The sequence below is a fragment of the Epinephelus lanceolatus genome, chromosome 12 (assembly GCF_041903045.1).
Source record: "Epinephelus lanceolatus isolate andai-2023 chromosome 12, ASM4190304v1, whole genome shotgun sequence".
Taxonomy (NCBI): Eukaryota; Metazoa; Chordata; class Actinopteri; order Perciformes; family Serranidae; genus Epinephelus; species Epinephelus lanceolatus.
The window spans coordinates 20,700,826-20,728,713 of record NC_135745.1 but is presented as its reverse complement, the minus strand read 5'-3'; the positions used below and the strand labels follow the sequence as shown (position 1 = coordinate 20,728,713).

Sequence of the window (27,888 nt, the reverse complement as noted above, 5' to 3'; positions counted from 1 at the left end):
ATGTTCTGTGTGCGTGTTCTGCATGAAAGATAACGCTCACCAAATTAGATGGTACTTGCAATTTAGCAGTATGCCAATCATGATTTATAACATTCAGTGCTTTGCTGAAAGCCAGTAGCACTGCAACTGTCAACCTAGAGTTAAACTGTAAAACACAGAAAGCAACCTCTAAACACACCAGAAAATTAATAAAGAAAACCAAAACAGATTAAGGTCACCCTTTTGTGAGCAATGTTAAGTTATGAGGTAAGTACATTAGGCAATCAACAGTCACACACCTGGACATAGAGACACCTGACAAAATACTCACTGACTTCTTTTAGTTCTAGCTACAATAGGTGCCACCATCACCACATTCTGCAAGGATGACACACCCACACACACAGACTTTCAAAAGGTGAAAACAATATTAGCCATTGCAACGTTGTCACGGCTGGCGATTTATTGTTAATGTCATGTGATTTATTATGTTGTCAATTGATAAATACGTTTAAATTTAGTTAGAGATGAATTCAACAGATTAATCAATGTTATGTGTTTATTTTTCATGTAAAACCTCATAGAAATAATCAGTAACCACAACCAGCAGATAAAGGATATAAATGTCAAATATTTTTGTCTGAGAAATGGTCAACTAAAAGTGGCAACACTTCACAAAAATGCAGATAAAACCACTGTTTAACTAAGTATAGGTATCAGTACATTCTTAGTTGTCATAAAATTTACAAATAAACATAATTTCTAACTATTACAAAGAATTTTATATTGAAAAAGACATCCTACATCTTATACTGTTTTGTGGGTTAAAACCAGTTACTGCCAACTACATTGAAACATCTCTCATTTTAATACTTGACATGAAATTCTTGTCAGAATACCATCAACCATCTGCCCAAGATTAGTTTTACATTTTATGCAGATTCTGCTTGTATTTATATTACACAGTCAAATCAGCCACATGATTATTTTTTTCTGCATTTGCTACATGTTTATTGGTGTTGACTGGGACTGCTCATTGTTGAAGATGATTGGGTTGACAAAGGTACCAGGTATAGGTAAGCGGAGTCCAGACTTCTTGAAGAGAAACAAGGCCCCTACTGCTGCCCCTATGGCAGTTGCAATAATGACCAGCACAACAGGCAAAATATTGTGGCCATGGGTTTGAGGGTCCACCGTTGGATTTACTGCACAGATTCAACATGTAGATGATGAGCGAGAAGAACAAATTTATAATTTTGAGTCAAATAAAAAAGAGAAAGAAATGTAACTTACCAGTTGTCTGTGGTGCTTCTGTTAAAACTAGAAGAGAACAAACATGATACAAACAAAATATTAGAAACTCAAAGGGCATATCAGTCCTTTGTCATTTCATTTAGTGCTGGCCGATATTGCCAAAACTCAATATTATAGTATTTTTTCAAATTTGTGACAGTATCACAGTATTAACATATTTGTTTGTATCAATGGGAAAAAAAATGTATGTTTCCTGACTAGTATATGACTCCAGGATATTTAAGTGAGTTTTTGGTGTTTCTAAAAAAAATCTTGTTTATTTTGACTATATTATTACAACTGAACTGACATGCAACCATGACTTTAATTTAATGTATTGTTTCAACAATATTTGTTACAAATTCTCATCATTGTAAAAACCTTACTTTAATTCAAACTTTGTCCTATTAAGTATGATGATCTCACCTTTGGGTGTTTTGCAAATGTATCCCCTGTCATCCCAGTCTTCACGTGCTGACCATTTCCCATCTAGAAGCGAAATCACGGCATAGTTTCTGTCAGGTTCACCATTCCAGTTAGTGTAGTCCATAGGAGTGTTATCCAACCACTGCCACGTGTCTGGGGACAATAGGAAATGTTTTCTCTGTGAAGTTTATTTTTGTACCAGATGAAGCATTTCTTCAATTTGATACTCCTTTATTTGAAGGTGAACAGAGACAAGATTTTGCATCATTTAAGGTCATCTACTGTAAAAAGTCATATTTTCATGTCTTACAAAAAATAAAGCAGATATAGGTGCTATATAAATACTGTGAAAGTATCACAATGCTCAACCCACAGAGAAATGAACAGTCTGTATTTCAAAACTGTCTTAAATAAGCTGTTACAAGAAGATGAATATACAGATATATTCAGGCAGATGTGAGAATTTTTTTTTTAACATGGAAGCATGTTAACATGTTCTAGTATATACCCAAACAGTGTGTGAACCTGAAAGTTATTATAAAAACCTGTAGTATCTTTTATTTTGCATTGACGCCAAAGCTGCATTAGTTGCCTACCTGGGGCAGGAAAACAAGCTGAAAACACAACATTGGCATATTATCACCTATATGAAATTGTTTTGGGCAAACACGTTAGCACAAGGTTGTCTTACAGCCATTGTTTATTTGGACAACCTTTTAGATTTTGTTTTAGTCTGTAGATGAAAATGCACATTAGTTTAAGTCACATTTAGTCATTTTTATCCTTTATAGTTTTACTCGAGTTTTAGTTGACAAGTCTTTACAATCTAGTCAGCTTTTTGTCATAATGTTTTTTCTCTTTGACCTAATTCAACTGTGCTGATACAGATACCAGAAATTGGAATCAAGGTGGCAGGTTGTGTTAGGTGTTTAAATTTCATTTAGACATATTTTTTTTCTACAACCACTAATTTTTACATGTTTACAAACTTGAATTTCACCAGCAAAGTTTTAGACAGGTTTAAAGGATGCTTTACGAGCACACACTTATGATCATCTTTGAAAAGCTCAAATTATCTCTCTATGGAGTCAACAACTTTAAGACTACAGATAACTCAATTGAGACAACAAGACAGCAAGGATTTGTACTCAGGTCCACTATAAACACTAACTTATGGATTTAACTGTTTGACAGCAAAAAATTTTATTTAAACTTGGATTCTTTCTAAATCTGCAACATGATAATCTCGAGGTTTAAACTCATGTCCTCTCATAGAGTCGTTGATTAAGACTAACTACTAGATCAGTTGCCCCATGTACAAAAGCTTCATCCCTGCTGCAGCAGCCGCAGGTTTGATTCCAACCCGTAGCCCTTTGCTGCATGTAGTTTCCCCTCTCTCTCTTGCTTTCACTCTGGATCTGTCCTGTCTAATAAAGGCAAAATTGCTGAAAAATTATCTTTAAAAGAAACAAAACAAAACAAAACTGGATTTTCTGCCAGAGAAAACTCAGTTGAGTTCAGACTGTTTTTCAGGTTGCAACCTGCAGGGCTAAAAAATGAAGCCAACACAGAAGTGCCAAAAACTGCAGTTCATTGAATGGCCACTTAGGGCTGACTCCAAAAGTCAATCAATAAATATGTTTACATGTTTATTGATGTTTATCAATAAACATTAATAAACATGTATTGAATGAGTAATTTTCACACTGTGTAAAACAGCTGAATGAGTGGCGCTTTGTGAAATATCGCTTCCATGAATCTGTTTAGACAGACAGCGACAGATCAATGATGTGAAGCCGTGGTGCGTGCGGCAGGCAGAGTGTGTGCAGAGCGTTGTACGGTCAGAATGTCAAAATAATAATTAAAAAAGAAAAGATTTATGTCATCATTTCCAGTATTCACAAGCTGTTTTTATCCAACGAAAGATTCTGCTTCAGTCCATATTTGTTGGCGTGTAGTCTTTGAAAAACAACATTTTCGCTGAGGTAAAAAAAAATCCTCTTGTCTTTCGCACATTCTGTAAATTCTGTAGTGGAGTGGTCTAACAGCAATCTAACAGCACCATAAATTACATTTATATAGCCATAATAATGATATTATGTATATATAAATATGTTTATACTATATTATTATATTCATTACTAAATGACATTATTATCATTACCACTGCAGACAAACTCAGCCGCTAAGACTAATGATTCAAATGCAAGGCAAGGCAAGGCAAGGCAAGTTTATTTGTAGAGCACAGTTTGTACACAAAGTAATTCAAAGTGCTTTACAGAGCAAGAAAATGCATTAAAATCACAATACAAAATAAAAACATAAATAATCATTATAAAATGAACTTTAAAAGAGAAGAGTGCAGATAAGATCCTTTCAGTCATATGCACAGTGAAATAGAGCTGTTTTGAGCCTAGATTTGAACATTGTCAGAGTAGAGGCCTGTCTCACATCTTCAGAAAGACTGTTCCAGATTTTAGCTGCATAAAACTGGAATCCTGATTCCCCATGTTTAGTCCTGACTCTGGGCACCAGCACAAGGCCGGTCCCTGAGGTCCTCAGAGTCCGAGATGGTTCATATGGCACTAACATGTTAGAGATGTACTTTGGTGCTAGGCCGTGGAGAGACTTGTACACAAGCAGAGCTGCTTTAAAGTCTATTCTCTGAGCCACAGGAAGCCAGTGTAGAGACCTGAGCACAGGACTAATGTGCTCGTACTTCCTGGTTCTGGTCAGGACCCAAGCAGCAGCATTCTGGATGTACTGCAGCTGTCTTACGGCCCGTTTGGAGAGGCCAGTGAGCAGGCCGTTACAGTAGTCTAACCTACTAGAGACAAATGCATGGATAAGTCTCTCCAAGTCAGGTTTAGACACTATACCTTTGATTTTGGCAATGTTTTTTAGATGGTAAAAAGCTGCTGATGTTATTGATTTGATGTGGCTGTTAAAGTTCAAGTCTGAGTCCATTATTACCCCGAGATTTCTAACCTGGTTTGTAGGTTTTAGAGAGAGAGACTGGAGGTGACTGCTGACACTTTCTCTTTGTTTCTGTGGACCAAATACGATTTCAGTCTTGTCTGAATTTAGCTGGAGAAAGTTGTTTTGCATCCACACACTGACCTGTTGGATGCAGTGACAGAGTGAATCCACTGGTCCACATTCACCTGCTGTCAGTGAGACATAGATCTAAGTGTCGTCTGCATAATTGTGGTAGGACACATTATTACTTTGTATTAACTGGGCTAAAGGCAGCATGTAGAGATTGAACAGAAGGGGTCCCAGGATTGACCCTTGGGGCACCCCACAGGTCAAGGCCATGTGGTCTGAGACACAGTTACCAATTTCAACAAAGTACTTCCTGTCTTCTAGATAGGACTTCAGCCAATTTAGGGCAGTGCCAGAGATGCCCACCCAGTCCTCTAATCTCTATGAAAGGATCTCATGATCGACAGTGTCAAAAGCAGCACTCAGATCAAGCAGGACTAAAACTGAGACTTTGCCTGCGTCAGTGTTCAGGCGGATGTCATTTGTCACCTTAATAAAAGCAGTCTCAGTGCTGTGATGGGGTCTAAAACCTGACTGGAAAACATCAAAGGAGTTGTTCATTAGGAGAAAGTCAGTAAGCTATTGGTAAACAACTTTCTCAAGGACTTTGCCTAAAAACGGCAGATTTGAAATGGGCCGGTAGTTGTTCAGTACTGTGGCATCAAGGCTGCTCTTCTTTAGGAGAGGCTTTATGATCGCAGTTTTCAAGGCCTTTGGGAATGTTCCAGATTGTAGTGACATGTTAATTATGTGAGCGAGTGGTGGTAACAAACTGCTCAGCACAGACTTTAGAAATCTAGTGGGTAACACATCGAGGCAGCATGTAGATGAACTCAGACTGGTGATGATCTCTTGGACAGTTTTGTCAGTTACAGGTGCAAAATGAGTCAGCTCTAAGTGTCTAGGTGGCTGCAGGGTTGTTATTGGTTTTGTGGAATTGATGGCATTTTTAATGGTCTGAACCTTGTCGCAAAAGAATACTGCAAACTCATTACACTTAGATGTGGAGATCAGTTCTAACGGCAGTTGAGCTGGAGGGTTTGTTAATCTGTTCACTGTTGCAAATAAGACACGCGAGTTGTTACTGCAGTTTCCAATAATTTCAGAAAAGTACTTCTCCCTTGTTCTACGTAAGATCTGGTTGAACACGTACAACTTTTCTTTATAAATTTCATAATGAACATGAAGCTTTGACTTGCGCCATTTCCGCTCGGCCCTCGGGCACTCCCTTTTCTGTGCCCTGACCGAGTCGTCATTCCTCCATGGCGCCTTCTGCTTATTTTTAAGCATTTTAACCTTCACAGGGGCAATGGTGTCCAGAACATTCAAAACACTCGAAGTAACAGAGTTCAACAAATCATCAACATTAGAACATGAGGCATTTTCAAAGTTTATCATTTCCATGAACAGAGCACCTGTGCTGTTATTTATGTGTCTCCTCCGAACAACTGCAGGACCAGCCGGTGGTTTGGGAGAAACAGACAGGTCAAAGAAGACACAGAAATGATCAGACAGAGCAACACCAACCACATTGACGTTTGAAATATTAACCCCCTTTGTAATGACCAGATCCAGAGTGTGCTACGCTCTGCTGTGGGTGGGCTCACACACATGCTGAGTCAGGCCAAAGGTTTCAAGGACAGCACTGAGCTCTTTAGCCTGTGCATAACCATATGATCTCTAAATATTGCACAGACACCTCCACCCTTTTTGTTTTCTCGTGTTTCAGATTCAAATTTGTAGTTGGGTGGAGCAGATTCCGTTAAAACAGCATTACCTGTGTTTTTGTCAAGCCATGTTTCAGTTAAAAACATAAAATCAAGATTATACGAAGAGATCAAATTATTAATTAAAAATGATTTGTTAGACAAGGATCTGACATTAAGCACAGCAAGTTTCAGATTAGTTTCAGTAGGACTGGACATTATCTTCTTACAAGGGATATGGATTAAATTTCTCTGATTGGACAGTCTAACTGTCCTTCTGTAATCTGGTCTATGTGGTGTGCCTGTAGATATAGCACTAGGGGAGAATATTGTCTCACAGGGCCCTAGCTTGATATTACCTTTATCATGGCTGTAAGTCCTGGGACAGCAGAGGCCCTGTGGTTGGGTGATGGACCAAATGAAAACCGAGGGGGAGGAGCTGGGGGAGCTTTAGTTTGTGAAGCAGGAGAGTTGAAGCTCCTGTGTGACTTGAGGGGCACAGTTTTATACGGGGAAGAGTTCAGCATAGTTGGTGGTAGAAGTCTTGACCTTGCTATATTAGGGGTGAGGGGAACCATCTTAATCCCTGATTTGATCAGGCTTTTAAGATGGTTGGGAAGGCCCATGGGGGAAAGTGGGGATGAAAGGGAGAGGGACAAGTCTCTAGAGGGGGCAGATGTGGCAGGGGGGGCCCAGGGCTGGTCTGTGGGTAGAGGAGGTGATGGGGGTGCTGCCAGGTCTGAAACTTCTGCTGGGGCCGTCACAGACGAGTCCAAGGCCTGTGATGAGGACCCGGGGGGAGGTGAAACCGATGGCGGGCCTGAAACCTTCGCTGGGGCCGTCACAGACGAGTCCAAGGCATGTGATGAGGGCCCGGGGGGAGGTGGAACCGATGGCGGGCCTGAATCCTTCACTGGGGGCAGTGGAGGCTGTTGTGGTGCTGGAGCTGAATCCTTCGCTGGAGGCGGTGGAGGCTGTTGTGGTGCGGTCTCTGGCTTCTGCGACAGAGATGCTTCTCTCGTTCCTCTTTTCTCTCACTGGTCGCTCAGGACCCTGTCCCGGCCCATTTTGATGCCTCAGAGCGTGGAGGAGGTGTTCCGTCAGCACTCTCCTCCCACCTCTGCACAAGTGTGGGCCCTTTCCCTTGAACAGGTCCTCTCGTTTCCAGAACAGATAAAAGTTCTCAATGTAGTGCAATCCTCTGTGTGCACACTCTTTGGACAGCCATGTGTTCAGCTGAAGCAGCTGGCTGAACTTGTTTATCTTCCTGTCTATGTTTGGAAGAGGTCCACTAATGAATGCCTTGACCTCCACTTTATCAAGCTCCTTGAAGAACTTAGTGAAATCCCTTTTCAAGACTTCAGTCTGTTCCTTTCTGATGTCCACTGCACCCATGTGCACGATCAGCTGTTTGACTCCTCGGTGTGTAGACAAAACTTTTGGGAGGAGTGTTGTCATCTCAGAGACAGTGGCACTGGGACAGCAGCATGTTTGAATTCTTCCGTGGTTTATGCCATTGATAGCACCGTCTCCTATCAGCAGCGTATCTCTGACCTTGACGTTTGGTCCAGATTGTCTGTCTGCCTGCTGTCTTTTGCCGACTTTATGGCTCCAGTTTCGTGAAGATAATCCATTTTCTCTTTGTTCGTTAGAAACATTAAATTCAGTCTCCGACAGTGGCAAAAATCTGTTTGTAAGCTGTATTTTGGGTGATGTTATGTAGGTATTAACATTGTCTCTCATCACTTTGTGCTGCTTTGGCTTAGCACCAAATTCTCTCCAGGATGAGCCATTTTGGTCTTTACAGAGTTTTGGAAAAGACACGGTATCACTCACGTTTAAGATGAAAGTAGCAGGTTTTTCACCCTTTTTACTGAAAGTAACTGTGGGCTTCTTACCACCGGATGTCACTGGGAGCGTCTTGTGAAGTCCTTTTTCAGATTCTAAAGCAAAAATCCGTGCTTGTAGCTCATTAATTTCTTGTTGATATCTCCGACAGCGTTCACAGAAGGAATTTGTTTGGTTTCTTCCCCCGGACATGCTGCTGGCTCGTCAGATCGGTTAAAAATATAAAAATGTTCTTCAAAGTCTTGGTTTACTTAAAATAATTCATGAAGTGATGGATATAGAGATTTTCCAGGATTTGTAGAAGGAGTAAAACTATTAAAAAGCAGAGTAAAGAAGGGAGCAGGCTGGAGCAAGCGGGAAAGCGTCTGCACTCTTCAGAAGCAGGAATACAGTTTTGTTCTTGCTGTACTATCGCTCGGTTCCCAGCCATATCACTTTAATTTTCACGCAATTCTTTTGAATAACAAAATGCTGAAGAGTAATATTTATGACCTATCAGGGTTCAGCGCTAAGGTTTTGGTCAGAGATCTACTTGCCCGAAGTCAGTTTTTACTTGCCCTATAAAAATTGTTTAATTTAAGCGACTATCAAATAACAAAGACTGCAGTTATTTGTATTTTATGTAATCTTTATTCACACTGTATTTATTAATTAAAACAACATATGTCATGTATTGTAGCTTAATTCCTACACAAAAATGACAGTGTCAGGGCTTAAAGTGAAAAATTTGTCAATCGTTCTCCATCAATAATTTTGCGCCCTACTTGAGCCATGCCCACCTCTATTTATTTATTGTTCTCTCAAGTTCTGCTGTATTAACACCGGGTTTAATATATTTTGCTTCCATCTCTCTGCCCTGCTCTACTCTACTTCAACGCTACTTAGCTCTCTCTCTACTCTACCAGTAGACTACCACATCCACCTGTTGCACAAAACGCACACAGCAGTGTTTCCCCTAGGATGGAGTTGTAGCAGCGGAGGTGAAGCACACGCATGAAAAATAATTTTCACATGCGTGAAACTTTTTTGTATGCTTGCAAAGCACAGCCTGCTGGGATGTTTCTATGTATCTACTGGCACCAGAAGGGCTCTTTAGGACTAAGTACGTACAGTACATGTGTGCACAGTAATGAGCAGGTGAAATGTCTGTCTAGCTTACATATGAGGTGTATCAAGATTTAGATTTAGATTTTTATTGAATATAATAAAGTAAAAAGTCACTTGACATGCTGCTGTTTTGTGCGATGACCTATTTAAGTGTTGGAAGTTGTTATTTACGTGACAATGCCTGAACGCAACACAAGCTCAGCATGAGTGCCGTGCTACGCTGCTGTGCGAGCAGCGTAACAACAGTCTGATGGTTATTTACACACTGTCCATTTCAGTAACTTTGTCAGCTGACAAACTGCGCCGGGCTCGGGGTCAGATTTGGTCAGGAAAATGCGGCCCGAGCCGCTCTAGAGTGCTCACCTGGGTGTGTGGCGGAACTCTGCCGTGTGCAATACAGAGAGCAGAGGAGAATTGTTAACGCGTGACCATGTAGAGACAGAAATGACACGATGACATAATACCATAAATAGTATATTGTTATGTTATTATATGAAGCATCTGTTGTGCAAAATAATATCAGTGGGGGCTGTGGGCAGGACATTGTTACACAGCTGTGCCTGTGACTTCAGGCAGAGAGACTGCTGCATCAGAGCCGAAGAGCACGTTTTAAAATACGTTTATTTTATCAATTAGTTATTAACTTTTACTATTTTTAGCAACTTGCCTGATCGAGCAAGTGAGTTGTTAGTTTACATGCCTGACCTTGAGTTTTACTTGCCCTGGGCAATCGGACAATCCTTATTGTTGAGCCCTGCCTATGATATGGTAGCCTGATAATCCTTAAATATGCTCTGTGGGAGGCTCTCTCCGTCATAAGAGGTGCAGTAAACTGCTTCAGCTTCCACTCTCACTGGTCCTCCTGGTGGATAGAGAGACCATTGCAACTGGTTTCTACAAATTAAACTTAGGGGCGTTACCAGTCGGCCTCGTATTCTCTACGTCATCGCAGGGGATCTCATTAGAGCTACGAGCCCGGCCAAGTGACAACAGGGACTTGTCACGGATCGGTCAGGGCTCTACCAAGGGCCAAACAGAAATTTGAAGTGGCTGCATCTCAAGCTTAGCACCCCCCTTATAGTTGTCTTGAAGGGGGAAGCTCTAGAGACTCAAACTGTTTTTTGTACCAGGCTGTAAACATGTTTATTTCTGCTGTAAATTTGGGAATTTTAATATGGGTCTCCATGGGGATTGACTGGCTATTAGAGAAACTGCAGTTTTTGGCACTTGCACGTTTGCCTCTTTCTTTTTTTAGCCCCGGAGATTGCTGCTTGACAGCTACACTAACAGATAGCAGAGCTTCGTACCTGACTGCCAAGCAAGCATCCACCACTGCAACCAACAAATTCCACAAATCCATTCAACGGCTCCACCATGTAAGGTCAGACACACATGGCTGCTTACTGCCAAATTACAGCTCACAGCTCACACTAACGGCTGACGTTGCTCCGATATGCGTGTTTTGCAGGCTAGTGAAACATTCTGGTGGCTCCTGGAGTTTACGAGCCTGACTGCAATCTGACCTCATACTTCTCTAGCATTGGAAAATAATTACAAGCATGGCTTTTCTCACCTCTTGGTTTGAAACATTTTTCTAATATGTTTTTCCTGTGTTCTCAATTTGAAATTTCTTGCTGCTTGCTACAGGTGGATTTAAGGTTTATTAAAGTGGTGTTGGGGCCAGAAATTATAAACAAGTTGAAAGATACTAAAACACTGCAGAGCTAAGGGTGACTGCAGAGCTAGGTGATAATTCCTTGCAGGTTTGGCACAATGAGCGATATCTTTCACATTATACATCTATATTTGATGTAAAGGTGTTTATGGGTGCAGCTATATTTATTCTCCATTTCTTGTCAACCAAACATCAATTCTATACTTCTTTCAGTTCTCTATTAAGCAGGAATAAATAGTTAAGCTACAGTATTTGTAACCTCTGTGTTTCAAAGCTTATGTTTTACAAACATAATTTAACTCATTTATGTTCAAGTCTAGTTTTATGGTTTTTTTTGCATGAAAGATCAGACAGTGTGACTGTACCTCTGTGAGTTTTATATAAGCCAATCCAGAAAGCGACTTGGTTGTCTTTCAACACTTCAATATTGCGTAGAATGAATCTTTGCTCAATTGGATCTTCAATGCTTGCAAGAGTTCCACCTTTACAGACAGACAAGCAAACAATGAAACAATTGGTCCAGTAAAAGCTACACACACCTGTGTTATTAAGAATATGTATTAGACTTCCATAGAAAATCCTTACCATGTCTTACACAGTTAGTAGATGCCTCTGACCAACTATCCTGTTGTGTGAGGATGAGATAACAGTAAGCCCTAAATGGTAGCCAGCTGGGTTGCCGCCGTGAATTGCGGGGTTTTTCTGGGTCGTCGGGGCAGATTCCTGGGAAATTGCTTGACTCTGTTGGTGGCACATCTATGAATGACAAAACTAATTACTGTATAGTACATACTTTCATGTTCCAACTGAAGTAAGAACCATTTGACAGTATCATGGAGAAATAAAAATACATCACATCAAATACAAAATACGCTGGGAACAATTGTATGCGTGATCTATTAACAGGATAACATTTAGGATGAGTCACATATGAATTTATTAAAATTTACACTACCCTTACCTGTAGACTTCAAGCAAATGCTGCCCATGTTCTGATTGCAGTCAGCAGTTTTCCACCATCCATTCTGATCCACAAACACACAGGCGTGTTTTGGTTCCCAGGAAGCCCACTTGGTGAAGGTGATGTGCCAACCATCAATAAATCTAAAATATCCATCAGTCTGAGGGTAAAAATTGATGAAACTGCAGTCACCATCATTATTTGGAAAAATAGTCTGGTTGTTTTTCTAAGGAAATCTGTCATCTTTGATTTTTACAGTAAATTCTGAGGGGGCCTCTTGGAGTCCGATCCCTGTGTGTTGGTGTCATTACACTGGTTAGATACATCACTGAAGGACCATTCCCAGAGCTGCTTCCTTCTGGGCGAATGGTCAGTTCAGTGTCTGCCAGGGTAGCCCGATGTAACATGGCAGCATTGGCTAACTTACAACAACGAGCTTAACAAAACACACCAACACCAACTAGGCCTGTCGCAATATGCGTTAAGTCGGTTAATTGCACGGTAATATAAAAGGGAGACGGTAACTTTTCTGGCTGCGATTAAATGCCATTTTCATGCGTGTTTGTTTTCCTTGTTTCTCTCCACCAAATCTTTAACCAAATGACAGAGGGGAGCCCAGTAATTTGGATGAGCCGGTTTGCCAGGTTTGTTCTAAAACCATCTCAACAAAAAGAGCGAATAAGACCAACTTAAGTGCACACCTGACAGTGAGAGACTGAGAGTCTACTTTTTTGTATTTATAAGGTCTTTATTTATTTATTTATTTATTTCGGATATTTATATTTTCTTTTTTTGTGCATTCCTAAATATTCTTGTTAAATAAATGTTTATTTCTCTTTAAAAGGATGTACTTGTATCATTATGCCTTTATTATCATTATATAAGTTAATAAAAGGTCTAAAAACAGCAAAATTACAACAATAATAAAAAATGGTCTTAAAAGCACAATATTACGCAATTAATCGCCTAGCAAAATTTGTTATCATGACAGGCCTAACTCCAACACAGCTTGTTGCGAAACCCATTAATAAGCATGTGGTAACATTTGCTGTGTGCTGTCGTTACACCTGTTAATAACCATAAGTTGATATTTGCCACGTGATGCTAACAGTTAGCCCTGTCACTGTGTTTGTGCAGGCAGACTGCAGGTTGTGCTTATGTCTCTTGATAAACGGAGAAAGCGAGAGCGGATCAAGGAGGGGCTGAGTAAATCAATGTGCTGCATGCAGCACTACAATAAAATCAGAGTTTACCCATTATAAGTAGTAAAAACAGTTGGAAAATCAAAATTTGGCAGGTCAGTGTGTCGATGTTGTGGCAGGCCGTCACAAATAAATCAGTGTATAGGAAACACAAAGCCTTTATTTGTCTTATTAAGGGATGCTCTTTAAGTATTTGTTTATAATGTGTTGATATGCCTGATTTGACAAATTATTTCAAAACATTTTATTTGAAATTTTAGGCAAAACACTATAAGCCTAAGCATGTTTGTGAAGTTAGATTTGGAATACTTTATCATCCACCTTTGCTCACTACATATGAGCCTTTCTTATCCTCAGTTGTGCATAAACTACAAGTTAACAACTTCTTTTTGAAATACAAAAAACATGGAATGTTTATCTTAATGGTATTGGCTACGAGAAGGAGGTAATTATCAGTTGTCAGTATCAACAGGAAAAAAAACCCCATCCATCTCATGCGTCCATTAAAAAACATAACAAAATTCCTATAATCACAGAATACAATTTCTAAATGTACCTCCATTTTGTTAAGTCCAATCCACAAATTAGCTTTGAGATTCAAAGCCATCAGCTCAATGTAGACTTGTGACCATGGGTTTCGCACATTAGCCAGTTTGGCACCATCATCTTCACAGTGCTTTTTGGCTGCATACCAGTTCATTTCTTGGGCAACAGCCTTGAAAGAGTCATTGAAGACTTTTAAAGAATAGTTGGCTGTTGTTGGTTCAGGGGAGTCTGGGAGAGATGGGTCTGTTGAATGGATGAGAAATTAGACAAATTTAGTTTTTCAATTAATCTTTAAAGCAGGGGTTTTGTTGTTTAGATGCTTGAGTTATTTTTCACTGTCCAGAGGAGAATACACTTAATTTGCTCATACCATTTAAAAGGCTGTCCCGTTTGAATTGTACTATGTTTAAAATACAGTACATGTCTTAAATTTGTACTGTTGAAATAATGATTTGGATCATTGGGTAATATTTGTTAACAATAAAAAACAGTTGCACAACAAATCATCAGTTACTTTAGTTCAGTTGCTCAGGTGCAGTTGTAAGTTGTATTACCTCTCAATTAAAAAGGTATTCATTAATATTTAGTCAAAGCTCCACTGAGGTTTTGCCTTGCCAGGAGGAGACTTTGGGCTCTAGTTTCCCTTCGTGCGGTGCATTTAAGGGCGAGGAGAGGGGCTCATTTGATTGATGTGATGTGAATTGGCTGTGTAAAACCCACTCCACGTCTTCTCTCCTCCCTGTTTTCGACTTGCGCAGGTAGGAGTGACAGAGGTGGGAAAGAGGAGTAGCTGCGCCAGCGCGCACGGTGTGCCAAACTTGCAAAATCCGCCTGGCCACACCCAGTTGGCGAAGCGCAGGTGCGCTGCGCCTCTGCCTCACCCGGTCTGCGACACTAGAGGCCTTTATGTCTATGGCCAAACAATTGCAATTGGGTTCCTTACTATTACCTCATGATCTATTCTCACCACAGACTTTTATTTGTTCTAAAATACAGTATCCTAGTCATGCACATGCCATATACCATGTGCCATGAGCCTGCTGTTATACTGTAGTACAAACACCCGCAACCAGGGTGCACACTGTTCAAGCATGTGATAAAATAGGTGATGCTTGGCTGATGCTATTATGTTTTGTCAGTTAGAGAATACAGAATATCTGGTAAAAGTAAAAATGTGAAAATATTATACTGAAATTATTAAAGGGAACAGGAGCCACAGGAAATGCATTCAAGCGAGTATAGACTCACCAACATTTCGAACACAGATATATCCATTGGTGTCATTGCAGGGCTTTTTTAACCAGAATCCAGGACCAGCTTTGAGATTAGTTGTCATCACAACACATAGGCTCTGCGAAAATAACGCAGTTGTAAAGTAAAGAGCAAACCTTGGTAAGATCCATGTCACACTAGAGCTAAGTTGATTTCCGGTTTAAATAAGCTTAAACCGGTGTGATTTATGCAAAGTGGCTGAACTGGCATTCGTCATCATTACAGCTTCTGTCAAATTTAAAAGAAGCCTACATCAGCAACCTGGACTGAAGGCGCTGAATCCAACTTTCATTGCATTAGTAATAGGAAATTTAACAACATGACAACAAACATGACTAACATAACATTATGCTTATACATAAACAGACTAATGGAGCCAGTAGTGTCTGACAGGTCGTGCACAGTTTCAGGGGCGGCGAGACTGTCATGAGGCAGCACATCCATGGGCATGGTGGTTGTACATAGAAAATAATAGGGGTGGTTGTTTTGATGAGTGATGTTTGTTAGTGGCATGTTTTGCCCCTTATGCCGGGTTCCCATTGGACACGGAAGTGCCGCGAAGTGTGCAAATTTTCCATGGAGCACTGCTCGCTTGCTTTTGGTACCCATATTAATTGTTGTTAACACTGGATACCGGCTGTTTACATTGGACACAGCGTTTCCCAAGTGCCCAGGCCAGCTTGCAACCTGCATTGATAGATTTGTCATTTCATCTGTTTTTACTGCAAGTTGCAACTAAATCTGACAAGAAAACACACTGAAAATGTATTGTGAATGATCTAAAATGTACAGTAAATATGATATATATAATGTGACTGTAATAAATGATACAATGATACATATTTGTCAGTTGTGTATGACCAGAGAGCAAGAGAGTCGAGCAGAGCCACACACACACACACACACACACACACACAAGCAGACAGAGACAGAGCTCTATAGATAACACATCAGAGAAATGGGCTTCTGGTGGGAACGGCCAGTCAACTGCTGAGGATGGCTGCGTAACAATTAACAAATTTGGGTGCTTCCGTGTCCAATGTGAACTCGGTGTTAGTCTCATATGTTCTTATGTTCTGGGGAGCGGCAACTGAGTCAAGTGTGACACCTAGAGTTAAATTTCAGTATACTGATTTGACCTAATGTTTGTCTTAATATTGAACCAGTTTGAAAATATTTGCACTGGCCAGCTTGACAGCTTTAGTTACTTTTCAGATTTCATTTTTTATCCCCTTCTTATCTGTATTTCCATATTAGGCTTGGGCGGTCTCAAGGTATTATGGTATACTAGGATATTAAGAAATCCCATAGATATAATTTTCAATACCGTCAAAAATACAGATGTTCCTCTTTCTGATAAACTGATATGGAGATGCTGTATTAAGGTGGTGTACTGTAGGGTATAGCACACACCACTAGTAAAATGCAACATACACTGTAATAAAACAGTAATATCAATCCAGAAACATCAGACTGAAATTCAGTAAAACACTGAATCCACTTCTGTGTCTGAACCTCCTGTCTGTGATGGGCTTGAGATGGGCTTAATCTGATCCAATTTGATTCGGTGGTGGGAACCTCTTGTGACCGCATGCCTTTGCTGACGTCGACCCCAGCAGGATACGAACCCTGAACCTTCTGCATGGAAGACGAGTGCTCTAACCACTGCACTAGGGAGGCCCATATGATAGTACAACACTTCATATTTTTTCACTTATGCTTATGAATGCACTCTTAGTTGTTGCAGAGTATTTTTATTATGGCACTTCAGTACTTTTGCTTAAGTAAAAAGTCTGAATTCTTCTTCCACCACTGCCAATTTGTTGAGTACCTGCCACACATGCTGCTGCTCATTGTACTAGTGTTGCTGTCAATCTCTCCTCATGCGTCAGTACCACTTCCTTGTAAATTTACTTTTAACTGTACTCCCACCATGCTGATTTACTCTGGCAGTGTGTCACCACGTACTTGCAGACTATCTTTGCCATGATACCACTGGTAAACCTGCAGGGTTGCGAGCTAGATAAAGAAAGGGTCACTATAGCGACTGTGGACACCAGCACTCACAAATGAATTCACTTATTTTAAAGGGCCAGTGTGTAATATTTGGCATGGTTTATTGTCAAATCTGAATCTGAATCTGAATATTCTACCCATTAATATGTTTATATAAGTGTATAATCACTATAAAATAAAATTTGTTTGGTTTCCATAGCCTTATAATTATGCTTATATATATACAGTACAGGCCAAAAGTTTGGACACACCTTCTCATTCAATGCGTTTTCTTTATTTTCATGACTATTTACATTGTAGATTCTCACTGAAGGCATCAAAACTATGAATGAACACATGTGGAGTTATGTACTTAACAAAAAAAGGTGAAATAACTGAAAACATGTTTTATATTCTAGTTTCTTCAAAATAGCCACCCTTTGCTCTGATTACTGCTTTGCACACTCTTGGCATTCTCTCGATGAGCTTCAAGAGGTAGTCACCTGAAATGGTTTCCACTTCACAGGTGTGCCTTATCAGGGTTAATTAGTGGAATTTCTTGCTTTATCAATGGGGTTGGGACCATCAGTTGTGTTGTGCAGAAGTCAGGTTAATACACAGCCGACAGCCCTATTGGACAACTGTTAAAATTCATATTATGGCAAGAACCAATCAGCTAACTAAAGAAAAACGAGTGGCCATCATTACTTTAAGAAATGAAGGTCAGTCAGTCCGGAAAATTGCAAAAACTTTAAATGTGTCCCCAAGTGGAGTCGCAAAAACCATCAAGCGCTACAACGAACCTGGCACACATGAGGACCGACCCAGGAAAGGAAGACCAAGAGTCACCTCTGCTTCTGAGGATAAGTTCATCCGAGTCACCAGCCTCAGAAATCGCAAGTTAACAGCAGCTCAGATCAGAGACCAGATGAATGCCACACAGAGTTCTAGCAGCAGACCCATCTCTAGAACAACTGTTAAGAGGAGACTGCGCCAATCAGGCCTTCATGGTCAAATAGCTGCTAGGAAACCACTGCTAAGGAGAGGCAACAAGCAGAAGAGATTTGTTTGGGCCAAGAAACACAAGGAATGGACATTAGACCAGTGGAAATCTGTGCTTTGGTCTGATGAGTCCAAATTTGAGATCTTTGGTTCCAACCGCCGTGTCTTTGTGAGACGCAGAAAAGGTGAACGGATGGATTCCACATGCCTGGTTCCCACTGTGAAGCATGGAGGAGGAGGTGTGATGGTGTGGGGGTGTTTTGCTGGTGACACTGTTGGGGATTTATTCAAAATTGAAGGCACACTGAACCAGCATGGCTACCACAGCATCCTGCAGCGACATGCCATCCCATCCGGTTTACATTTAGTTGGACGATCATTTATTTTTCAACAGGACAATGACCCCAAACACACCTCCAGGCTGTGTAAGGGCTATTTGACCAAGAAGGAGAGTGATGGAGTGCTGCGGCAGATGACCTGGCCTCCACAGTCACCGGACCTGAACCCAATCGAGATGGTTTGGGGTGAGCTGGACCGCAGAGTGAAGGCAAATGGGCCAACAAGTGCTAAACACCTCTGGGAACTCCTTCAAGACTGTTGGAAAACCATTTCAGGTGACTACCTCTTGAAGCTCATCGAGAGAATGCCAAGAGTGTGCAAAGCAGTAATCAGAGCAAAGGGTGGCTATTTTGAAGAAACTAGAATATAAAACATGTTTTCAGTTATTTCACCTTTTTTTGTTAAGTACATAACTCCACATGTGTTCATTCATAGTTTTGATGCCTTCAGTGAGAATCTACAATGTAAATAGTCATGAAAATAAAGAAAACGCATTGAATGAGAAGGTGTGTCCAAACTTTTGGCCTGTACTGTGTGTGTGTGTATATATATATATATATGTATATATATGTATGTATATATATATATATATATATATATATATATATGTGTATATATATATATATATATATATATATATATATATCTAGCAAGATAGCAAGGGCCTTGCTTTAGAGACGTCGCCATCTTGCGCCGCCATGTATGTAAGGCAGCCCAAGCGGACAATCCAGCCAGCCAGGGAACGCATTTCGCGTGTATAAATAAACCAACGAAGAAGACAGCGGAATGAAGGAAGAAGGAGGAGGACACAGCAGAGAGTGTTAGTAGTTCGTCGATAGAGAGTAGTGAGAAGTTTTTTTTAGTTATAAAGTTTGCGAATGGACCACATTTCCCACGCAACAGGAGAGAATAAACCCGAACCGTCATCTGCGAGGAAAAGAAGACGCAAAGAGGGGCAAAGAAAACGGGACAAGCGGTGGCAGAGAATAAACATCGGTGATGTTTTTCAGCGATGGAGGGGGTTCATGAAGGACAAAGGGCTTCAATCTGACTCTGAAGTGGCATGTTTTCTGCTGGACAGGTAGGTAGGGGTTAGGTAAGGGTTCCTGCATCGTCTCTACCCCCTCGCCCCCTTCCTCTCCCTGGTCTTCCTCCTCTTCCTCTTCCTCCTCTTTCTCTTCCTCCTCTCCCTGTGTCCTGTGGAAGAACACTCTGGAAACGCATATATTATAATCGTACCAACCTATATTTGCCGCACTGTGCCGTGACTATCACATAAAACGTGTTATTTTAGCATTACTGTGCTAATGTTTGCTTGTGTTACCAAAACAATTAGAAATGAAACACTCCTAACATACATCTCACAGATAACCTATATCTCACCAGTAAGCTATAACATATTGTAGTGTCCGCCAGGACGTGTGGAAAGGATGACGCAGTTATTCGGCAAACCACCATTTATTACTGAACAGTACAGGTTACTGTTGGCCGTAACCACACTAAAACAACCAACAAACAGCAACTTAGCTGTAACTCCAACTGTGCACTGCTGCTCTCTCCTCCAGCTCGCTCACACACCACCAGCACGCGCCCTCACACAGCTCTCATCCCCGTCACACTTGCACCCCGCCCCCCTACCTATACTCATTCAATCCCAAACATGCCATTAACTCACAGAACATTGACATTATAACAGAACATTTACTGCAGGGTCGCTACAATATCGTAACATGGTATAGATTCCTAAATAAATATTCACCTCGTCGCTAGATCGGCCTACTCCTGAAAAACTTGTGTCTGTGCAAGGCTTTTTGCCCTACGAGGCCACCGTCACTTACCCGACGGGAGGGGTGAGCGAGTGAGCGCGAGTGAGCACGAGTGAGCCCTGCAATCTAGAATTTGACCACTGATGTCTCTGTTACTCACCATTTTTACACACTGGCCCTTTAAGTGGACAAAATAAACGGACACAGACATGTTTCAGCTTCAAAGCCATCATTAGCGTAACCTGTAGATGCACTATAGACACTAATTATGACTTTGAAGATGAAACAGATCTGTTTCTGTTTATTTTGCCCAAACCAAATAAGGAGAATTATCTGAGCGCCTGCCAGTGTCCTGTTTCTTTTTGGATCCTCGCCATAGCCATGCTGCTGGACTCATTCATGTTATTTTCTACTTAATATTTTCACTGGCATTTGGTGAGTGGCGAATGGTAATTCTGGAACCAGATACAGATCAGATGTATTTAATTCATCAAAATTATGAACAAAGGTTGTTTGTGCCAGAGATGGAACTCCAGCTTGTCATAGGATTGTGATGCATTTTGGGTCCAAGTCAAGATAAATTAAGAGGTGTTGCATATCACATTCAAAGTATCAAAATTTCTTTTACCTTATATCTGTGATACTGGTGAGACCTCTGCAATGGAAAATGGATGTCAGAAGTAATTAGCAATACACCCAAACAATTGATTACAAACAGTACAGTATGAATTCATGAATCTCCTACAATTGTACAGGCCTGGAGGGCTGCTGGTCAACAGGATCCCCAGCCAGAGAAAAAAAAATGTTATTAAATGTCAAATGTCAATGTGTGCAGTGTGAGTAAGATAGAGATGGTAGCTGTGTTGACAGCAAACCTTGTGTTAGGAGTTGGAGCAGAGAAGAAGAACTGCTGTCCATGGCACATGGCCTTACACAGACGAGTGTGCCTGCATCTCTAATTACTGTTTTCATAGTGCCTTAACAAAACAAAAACAAAATGGATTGCTTTGCGCAACATTATCTAGTCAAGACAAAAAGCCAATGTGTAGTTCTTCTGGAATGGATAACCAAAATTGAAATATTTAGTGATTACTTGGGAACCTGAAATTTTGCAACTGGTTCTAATATGGAACTCATCCATCCATCCATCCATCCAAGTAAACCAGACTGTATATGCATATTTATATAGCCTATGTATAAAACATTATCCAAATGTGACTTCTTAGGTTGGGTATAAAGAGCACCAAAATCATTAACCCAGTATCGAGTACATCAACTGTGATATATATTATATGTGATAATTGAAAAAAATTTAAATATGGTAAGCTATTGTACAGATTTAATAGTTTGACATTTTGAGAAATCTGTATTCTCTTTCAATTTGGGAAGAGTTTTTATGTTTTCCTGTCACTCATTGAGATGATAAACAAAGCAGGATTTTGTCATCAACCTACGGAGGGAACTCATTACAACCTCTCTCTGCAATCTCATTCTTTCGGTCACTATGATTGTGTGTACAGTAGTTTAAAGTTTAAACATGTAAATTACCCCAAAAGAGTCCTTAATCACTTCAGTCACATTTTCATTAGAAAGAATGATCAGTTTTAATTTTATTAAAAATAGTAATTTTTCTCTTGTACTTGATATTATAATACAAAAATTGCAGAGTCCACTTACGCCCCAGTGATTGTATTGCATTTTTTGTCCATCAGTCCAGAGAAATTCCCTGTCACCTTCTTTATACAAACCAATCCACAGGTCTGTGGTAGGTGCCTCCACCAATTTTGCAGCCAAAAATGCTGAAAAGGTAACACAAATTGGTCATATCATTTGTTTGTTCCCCAATTTTGCCTGAATTTACATGAAATGCATTTATGTATGTATATGTGTTGTTCAGCACATTGATTATTGTTTTTTTCTATACTCCTCAGATGTTCTTGAAGAGTTTGGGGGTCTACTTTAAACTGCAAAACAAAATAAGGGAGAAAACACTACCTAACTGGACACTGGTTTACACTTAATACCACCCGTTGTTGTTAGTGTGGAGCTCTATTAATGGCCAACGTAATTGGTTAGTCAGGTGGCTCAAGCCAGTTTAACTTGGTTTGCTGTTAGATTCAGCAGAACACCATGGCACCGTAGCATTAGTTGGAATTAACGGAGACCTGTTTAGTAAATTGAGCATGTACAACTTGGTAAATATGTTTGGGTCAACCTTGATTTTTGCCTCCGACTTTTCTTAACTTCTTCCATCGGCAATTGACTAAACTGACAAAGAACACAACTAAGCAAAACTTTAAGAGATACTTAACCAAAATGTAACCACCTTTGTATTATTCATTTACACGTAATGTCCACAGTGTGGACATTACGTGTAAATGAATTTTGTTTAACTTTCCTCTATTGTACCAGGGCCCAGATCTCTGCTCATTTGCCAACAGAAATTATTTTTACTGCCTCTAGGGCTGTTGCTGGAACTACAGATTGTACTTCATCATTTTTTTTATGCCGGCATCTACCATAGAAACAGAGTGTAGAAATGGGTCGAGAGAGCGATACCCCCTTTTTTTTCTCTGTCTCTCTTTGTTTGTCACTGGCCAGCCAACATATTGTTTTTCGGTGAGCAAAAGCCAAATAGCAAATATATCACCCACCAGCAGTAGTGTTCATTGGCCTGGTGTGACACAGTGCATTCTGGTAGTTCTTGAGCAAAAGCGAATGCCACAGCCATCATATGTGCTATATCATAGGCATGTGCTTGAGTTTCTTGGACATGACCAATTCCCTCCCCTTAATTAACATTACCAGGTTCCCTAGAGGATTTAGATCCGAAATATTGACAAATAGATTCTTTTTCTTTTGCTCTAACACAAAATCCTTAGCTATTGTTTTGTTGGTTAACATTCCTTACCCTTGTCACATAAAAGAAATCTGACCTCCTGCTACTCCATGTTGTGACTTTGGTGCTTTACTGAGCAGACACTTAAAGTTCATTGTAGCATCTATCATCCGTGGGACATAATAGGGAAAGTCCAATACATTGCTAAATGAGTCATCTCAATTAATAAACATTATATTAATTAATCATATGGTAAATACAGCCTGAACAAATAACGCCTTTAAGAAACGCTTCTGTTGGGTAGACCCTGAATGCCTGAAGTTTAAAGATGTTTGCTGCTATGTTTAACAGATATATACACACAACTAATCATAAATGTTATGCATGGGGACATAGATTTTAGATAAAGTAAAATAGCCAAAATCTTTTGTTACTTTGAACAACTTCACGACATTTACATCTTTAAGGAATTCAAGGACAATATGTGTCTCTGAATCTAACTGGAATAAATGATAGTCTTGTAAAAAACATCAACAACAAAAACAAACTTGAAACAAACCTTGCACATGTCCTGTGAGAATTGAGGCCAGATTTCCTCCCATTGATTTGCATTTTGTCCTTGCTTCAAACCACGTCTCCCTCTGACTATTAATGATGTTGTAACACTTTGGATGAGAAATCAACAGCTTAGTCTAATATCTCAAAAACATTAAAATTATATTTTTTTTATTTTCTTACATAGCTTTTTTAAATCCCAAAGAGCACTGCTTTATTATATTGAGGGCTGATTTAATGCATACCCATGCTACCAAACTATAAAAGTTATAAGTGACCTCCAACCTTTGAGTCCAATTTTCTCCAGTTTTGGGGACAGCCGCCTTTTGGAGGAGGAACTGTTGGTGCTACAGTGGCATTGGCAGGTGGTGTGCCACTGCGTTTACATATGACACTATATGCATACCCACAGTTATAAACATGCCAGAAACCTGTAAGACAACCAATAATATCACTTCAGCAAAAACAGAGTGTATTTTTACATTTAAAATCTAATCTCAGATTATACATTATTAAATTCATTTTATAAAAGTATGCCAGTAAAAATGAATCAATTATGTACTACTCACCCATGAATGTAGTCATGGCAGCACAATTCTCATCGTTGCGTAGAAAAAGAGGTTGATTTTCATCCCACCTTTGAAACACCATTGGGGAACCATCCATCCACCTTTTTGGAGCACAATAAAACTCACTTTTACTTTAATTTTCATCTTGTGTTTTCAATGTCATTAATTGTCATATTGCAAAATAGTTTGACAAAATGAGCTCTGCTCTTGAATCTAAGGAGCAAAAAGACAAGATAACTGCTTCATAATTGGAGCTATGCTTACCAATACTTTGATAATAACAGTTCTTATAAATGAATATGTGTAATGTGAAAGAGGTTGCTTAAATTAGCAAACCCACAGGACCACCATCCAACTCTGCAGTTCCCCTTAGCTCTTGAGAGCACGTTGGTGTGTATAGGGTCATGGTTTTGGTTTTTCCTTATGCCACCTGCCCAGCACTAAACTACACACTCAATGTAAGAAACTAGAGATCGATATTTTCCTCTGGAATTGGTGAAGACAAAATCAGAACTAAATGGGGATTAAATATTAAACTTAAAATGGCTGGGGCCCAGACTGTTGAGATGGCCATGACTGTTATTAATAGATGATAATAATGATACTGATCATGATTAATTTGACATGAACAAAAACAAAGACAAGTTGGCCTAATTTATATGCATATGATGGCACAGCAACAAAATTAAAGTTTACAAGAAACACAAAAATCTGACCGACAGTTTCAGTATCACTGGTATCTAGCCAACCTTTCAGCACTGTTAGTAAAAAATCCAATGAAATAACATACAGCACGACACATTGTTCAACTGCTTACGATGTCTACATGTAACATGGTTTGATACTTTTCTTTTTTCTTTGAAGTCTTTTCTTATTTTTCATTAATTCATTATTCATTATTTAATTCATACTCACCCAGATGTTCCATCAAGATCTACGTTCAGGCCTATCCAGTAAGGCCTATCTCCGTAATTTCTGGACATCTACACTCACAAACAGAGGCACATAGTAAACCCAGCAGTGCTTATGTTGCAGTATGTTTTGAGCTTAAATGACAGCTGATAAATAATGTCAGTAATGCAAGATAAATGTTATTCCTTACCCGTTTCCATAAGAATACACTTTCAGCTTCACTGTTGATAGTTACCAAGTCACTATGCCTGTTTTGGCAGAAGCGACGAGCTTCTTCCATGCCCTTGGACCTTCTTTCAAAATAATATTGGAACCCCCTCCATTCTAGCCACCCATCAGAGGTCCTATTGTAATCTGAAAACATGTCAGAAATATGTAATATGTTACAGTACATGTGTAGGTTAAGATTTTCGTTTGCTTTTAAGCCATGCTAGTGGCATGGCTCTATGGCTTGTACAGATATTCATAGTCCCCAGAGGGTGAATCCCAGTGTTTTTGGTAATTGACTTGTTCCCCAGCTCCACCAAAACCTCAAAGTTTTTCCTTGTCTAGTTTGATATTTTAATTTCTATTCTAAGTGTTGGCACAAACTTTTGTACATTGGTAATTTCCAGTTGATGTATCTTACCAATTGAGGAACAGCTGAGTCACAAGGTTGAAATGAGGGATTACCCACATGATACCTCCTTATTTCACCACAAAAAAATCTAAATAATTTGGCATATGGCTAGAGGGAGATTGCCAAGAAAATGAATGTTTCTGGTAAGAATTATGTAAGATTTGAGCAAACTAGCCCTTTTTTTTTTTTTTTTTTTTTACTTTGTTTATTGGGTTTTTCAACAGACCATAGTTAAACAAAGGAACATATTGTGCAGATGTTCATATAGTCAGTCAGTTATAATTGTAGTACAATGACATTTTTTGAAGGAAGGTGGAGAAATCCTAGTCTGGTGTTGCCAGACCCAATTCGCAAAACGCAGATGGGTCTGGACACAGACTGTACGTTTCTTCTCTGCCTGAGGGGTGGTATCAACGGCTGTCACTCAAAGTGCCCCTTCACGCCATTGGAAAGACGGAAAACCAATCAGAGTAAACGAAACGTGTGACGTAGGCTAGCACAACGCCACTGTAAACAGACCAGCAAGCTGCAGCGGAGATGAGCTGTGATGATGTCTGGGAAAGAGTGTTGCCATCTTTGCGGATTTCCTCCTCACTGTGGACTCCGAGTTGCATGGCTGTGATTCCCAGCTTGGTCGCTTCCCTGACCTGCTACTCCATGAGAGTAACTAGCGGAGAAACAACAATAGTGACTGGATTTTCACTGAGTCCCATCTTTTTCCCAATCAACGGAGCCATTTGGTAAATTAAACTTTTACCAGACCCTGTAGGAAGGACGGCAAACACATCCTTTTTTTCCAATAAAAGCTTTCAGTGCAGCCATTTGTTCTGCTTTTAAAGAAAATGTACATTCCAGTTCGTTCAACACATTTACCATAGCAGCATCAAAATCAGTAGCCATGTTGGTTGTTTACGAAATACATTCACTCCGTTCCTTGTCCCTCCTATTCTGATGACGTGCCCGCCCCAAAGTAATAAACGGTTGTGACTGGCCCGGTAAGCTTTAACCGATGCCAGAATGCTCCTTTATGATTGCATGGCCAGACTGATCTGCGGAGCGAAATAGAATATGAGCTCGCGAGATTAGGATGGTTTCACCTGGCTAGAGAAATCCAACAACAGGAGAGAAAAAACAAAACAGAAAACAAACAAGCAAACAAAGCCGCACACATACAAGAAAAAAAAAGAAAGAATAAAACATCAGTCAGTGACATTATTTTGTTCTAAACGAATTACACTATGTAATCAATCAAGAACGCAATGCTACAGGGCGTCAAACATCGGAGACGTCGGAGACTCCTTCATAAAAAATTAGATGACCTTGGCAGACCTCGAGGGTTGAGAAACTGGAGGATGAGTGATCCAGCTGTGGGTCCAGCCAGCAGTTAAAGTCTCCTCTTAAAAGCAAATAATGAGAGGACCAGGGGTCGCGTTAACCGGATATTCTTGGTCATTGACCGGTTTTTTACAACAATGACCGGAAAATCTGAAGGCCGTCGGTCATTTTGACCGGTTGCAATTACCACCCCCGCCCACTTGGCGGCAGAGTGCACAGTGAGTGGTTTAAGTGGCTGCCGTTTTCACACTGCAGAGAAAAAGTCATTCATCTGCTTCATGTAGCGTTGTTGACATAACGCCCTGGACACACCGGACGCGGAACCAAAGCGCAGCGCCCAGCAGCGGAGGCAGTTTTCAGTCGTCGCCCATGTTAACCTATCTGACTGTCCACACAGGCCGCTGAGCAGAGCGGAGCGCCTGCGGAGTAGAGGCAGCGCTGCAGTTCGGTGTCTGGTCTATTTTTCATGCGAGCTCCTGATGTTAAATTCAGACAAAACTGAAGTTATTGTTCTTGGCCCCAAACAACTCAGAGACTCTTTATCTGATGACATAGTTTCTCTAGATGGCATTGCTCTGGCCTCTAGCACTACCGTAAGAAACCTCGGAGTAATATTTGATCAAGATTTGTCTTTTAATTCTCATTTAAAACAAACCTCACGGACTGCATTTTTTCATCTGCGTAATATTGCGAAAATTAGGCCTATCCTGACCCGAAAAGATGCAGAAAAATTGGTCCATGCTTTTGTTACCTCTAGGCTGGATTACTGTAACTCTCTATTATCAGGTAGCTCTAGTAAGTCCTTAAAAACTCTCCAGCTAATTCAGAATGCAGCAGCACGTGTACTAACAGGAACTAAGAAACGAGATCATATTTCTCCTGTTTTAGCTTCTCTGC

At 40.2% G+C, this 27,888-nt stretch overlaps 1 protein-coding gene across 1 annotated transcript in view; it reads right to left on the bottom strand.

The window, feature by feature from the left end:
- Nucleotides 1–524: 524 nt before the first annotated feature.
- The window catches only part of LOC117271862 (macrophage mannose receptor 1-like), a 45,441-nt gene continuing 18,077 nt past the window's right edge, over nucleotides 525–27,888 (bottom strand). The window contains exons 17-31 of the mRNA XM_078173098.1: nucleotides 25,228–25,391; nucleotides 25,041–25,108; nucleotides 24,126–24,226; nucleotides 23,842–23,987; nucleotides 23,561–23,666; nucleotides 21,840–21,961; nucleotides 20,791–20,817; nucleotides 15,037–15,139; nucleotides 13,799–14,031; nucleotides 12,041–12,200; nucleotides 11,665–11,835; nucleotides 11,445–11,561; nucleotides 1,699–1,851; nucleotides 1,273–1,299; nucleotides 525–1,184 (exon numbers count right to left, since the gene is read on the bottom strand). Of these exons, the coding sequence (XP_078029224.1) occupies nucleotides 982–1,184; nucleotides 1,273–1,299; nucleotides 1,699–1,851; nucleotides 11,445–11,561; nucleotides 11,665–11,835; nucleotides 12,041–12,200; nucleotides 13,799–14,031; nucleotides 15,037–15,139; nucleotides 20,791–20,817; nucleotides 21,840–21,961; nucleotides 23,561–23,666; nucleotides 23,842–23,987; nucleotides 24,126–24,226; nucleotides 25,041–25,108; nucleotides 25,228–25,391 (1,901 nt within the window). The 3' untranslated portion in view covers nucleotides 525–981. The remainder of the gene's footprint in view (nucleotides 1,185–1,272; nucleotides 1,300–1,698; nucleotides 1,852–11,444; nucleotides 11,562–11,664; nucleotides 11,836–12,040; nucleotides 12,201–13,798; nucleotides 14,032–15,036; nucleotides 15,140–20,790; nucleotides 20,818–21,839; nucleotides 21,962–23,560; nucleotides 23,667–23,841; nucleotides 23,988–24,125; nucleotides 24,227–25,040; nucleotides 25,109–25,227; nucleotides 25,392–27,888) is intronic.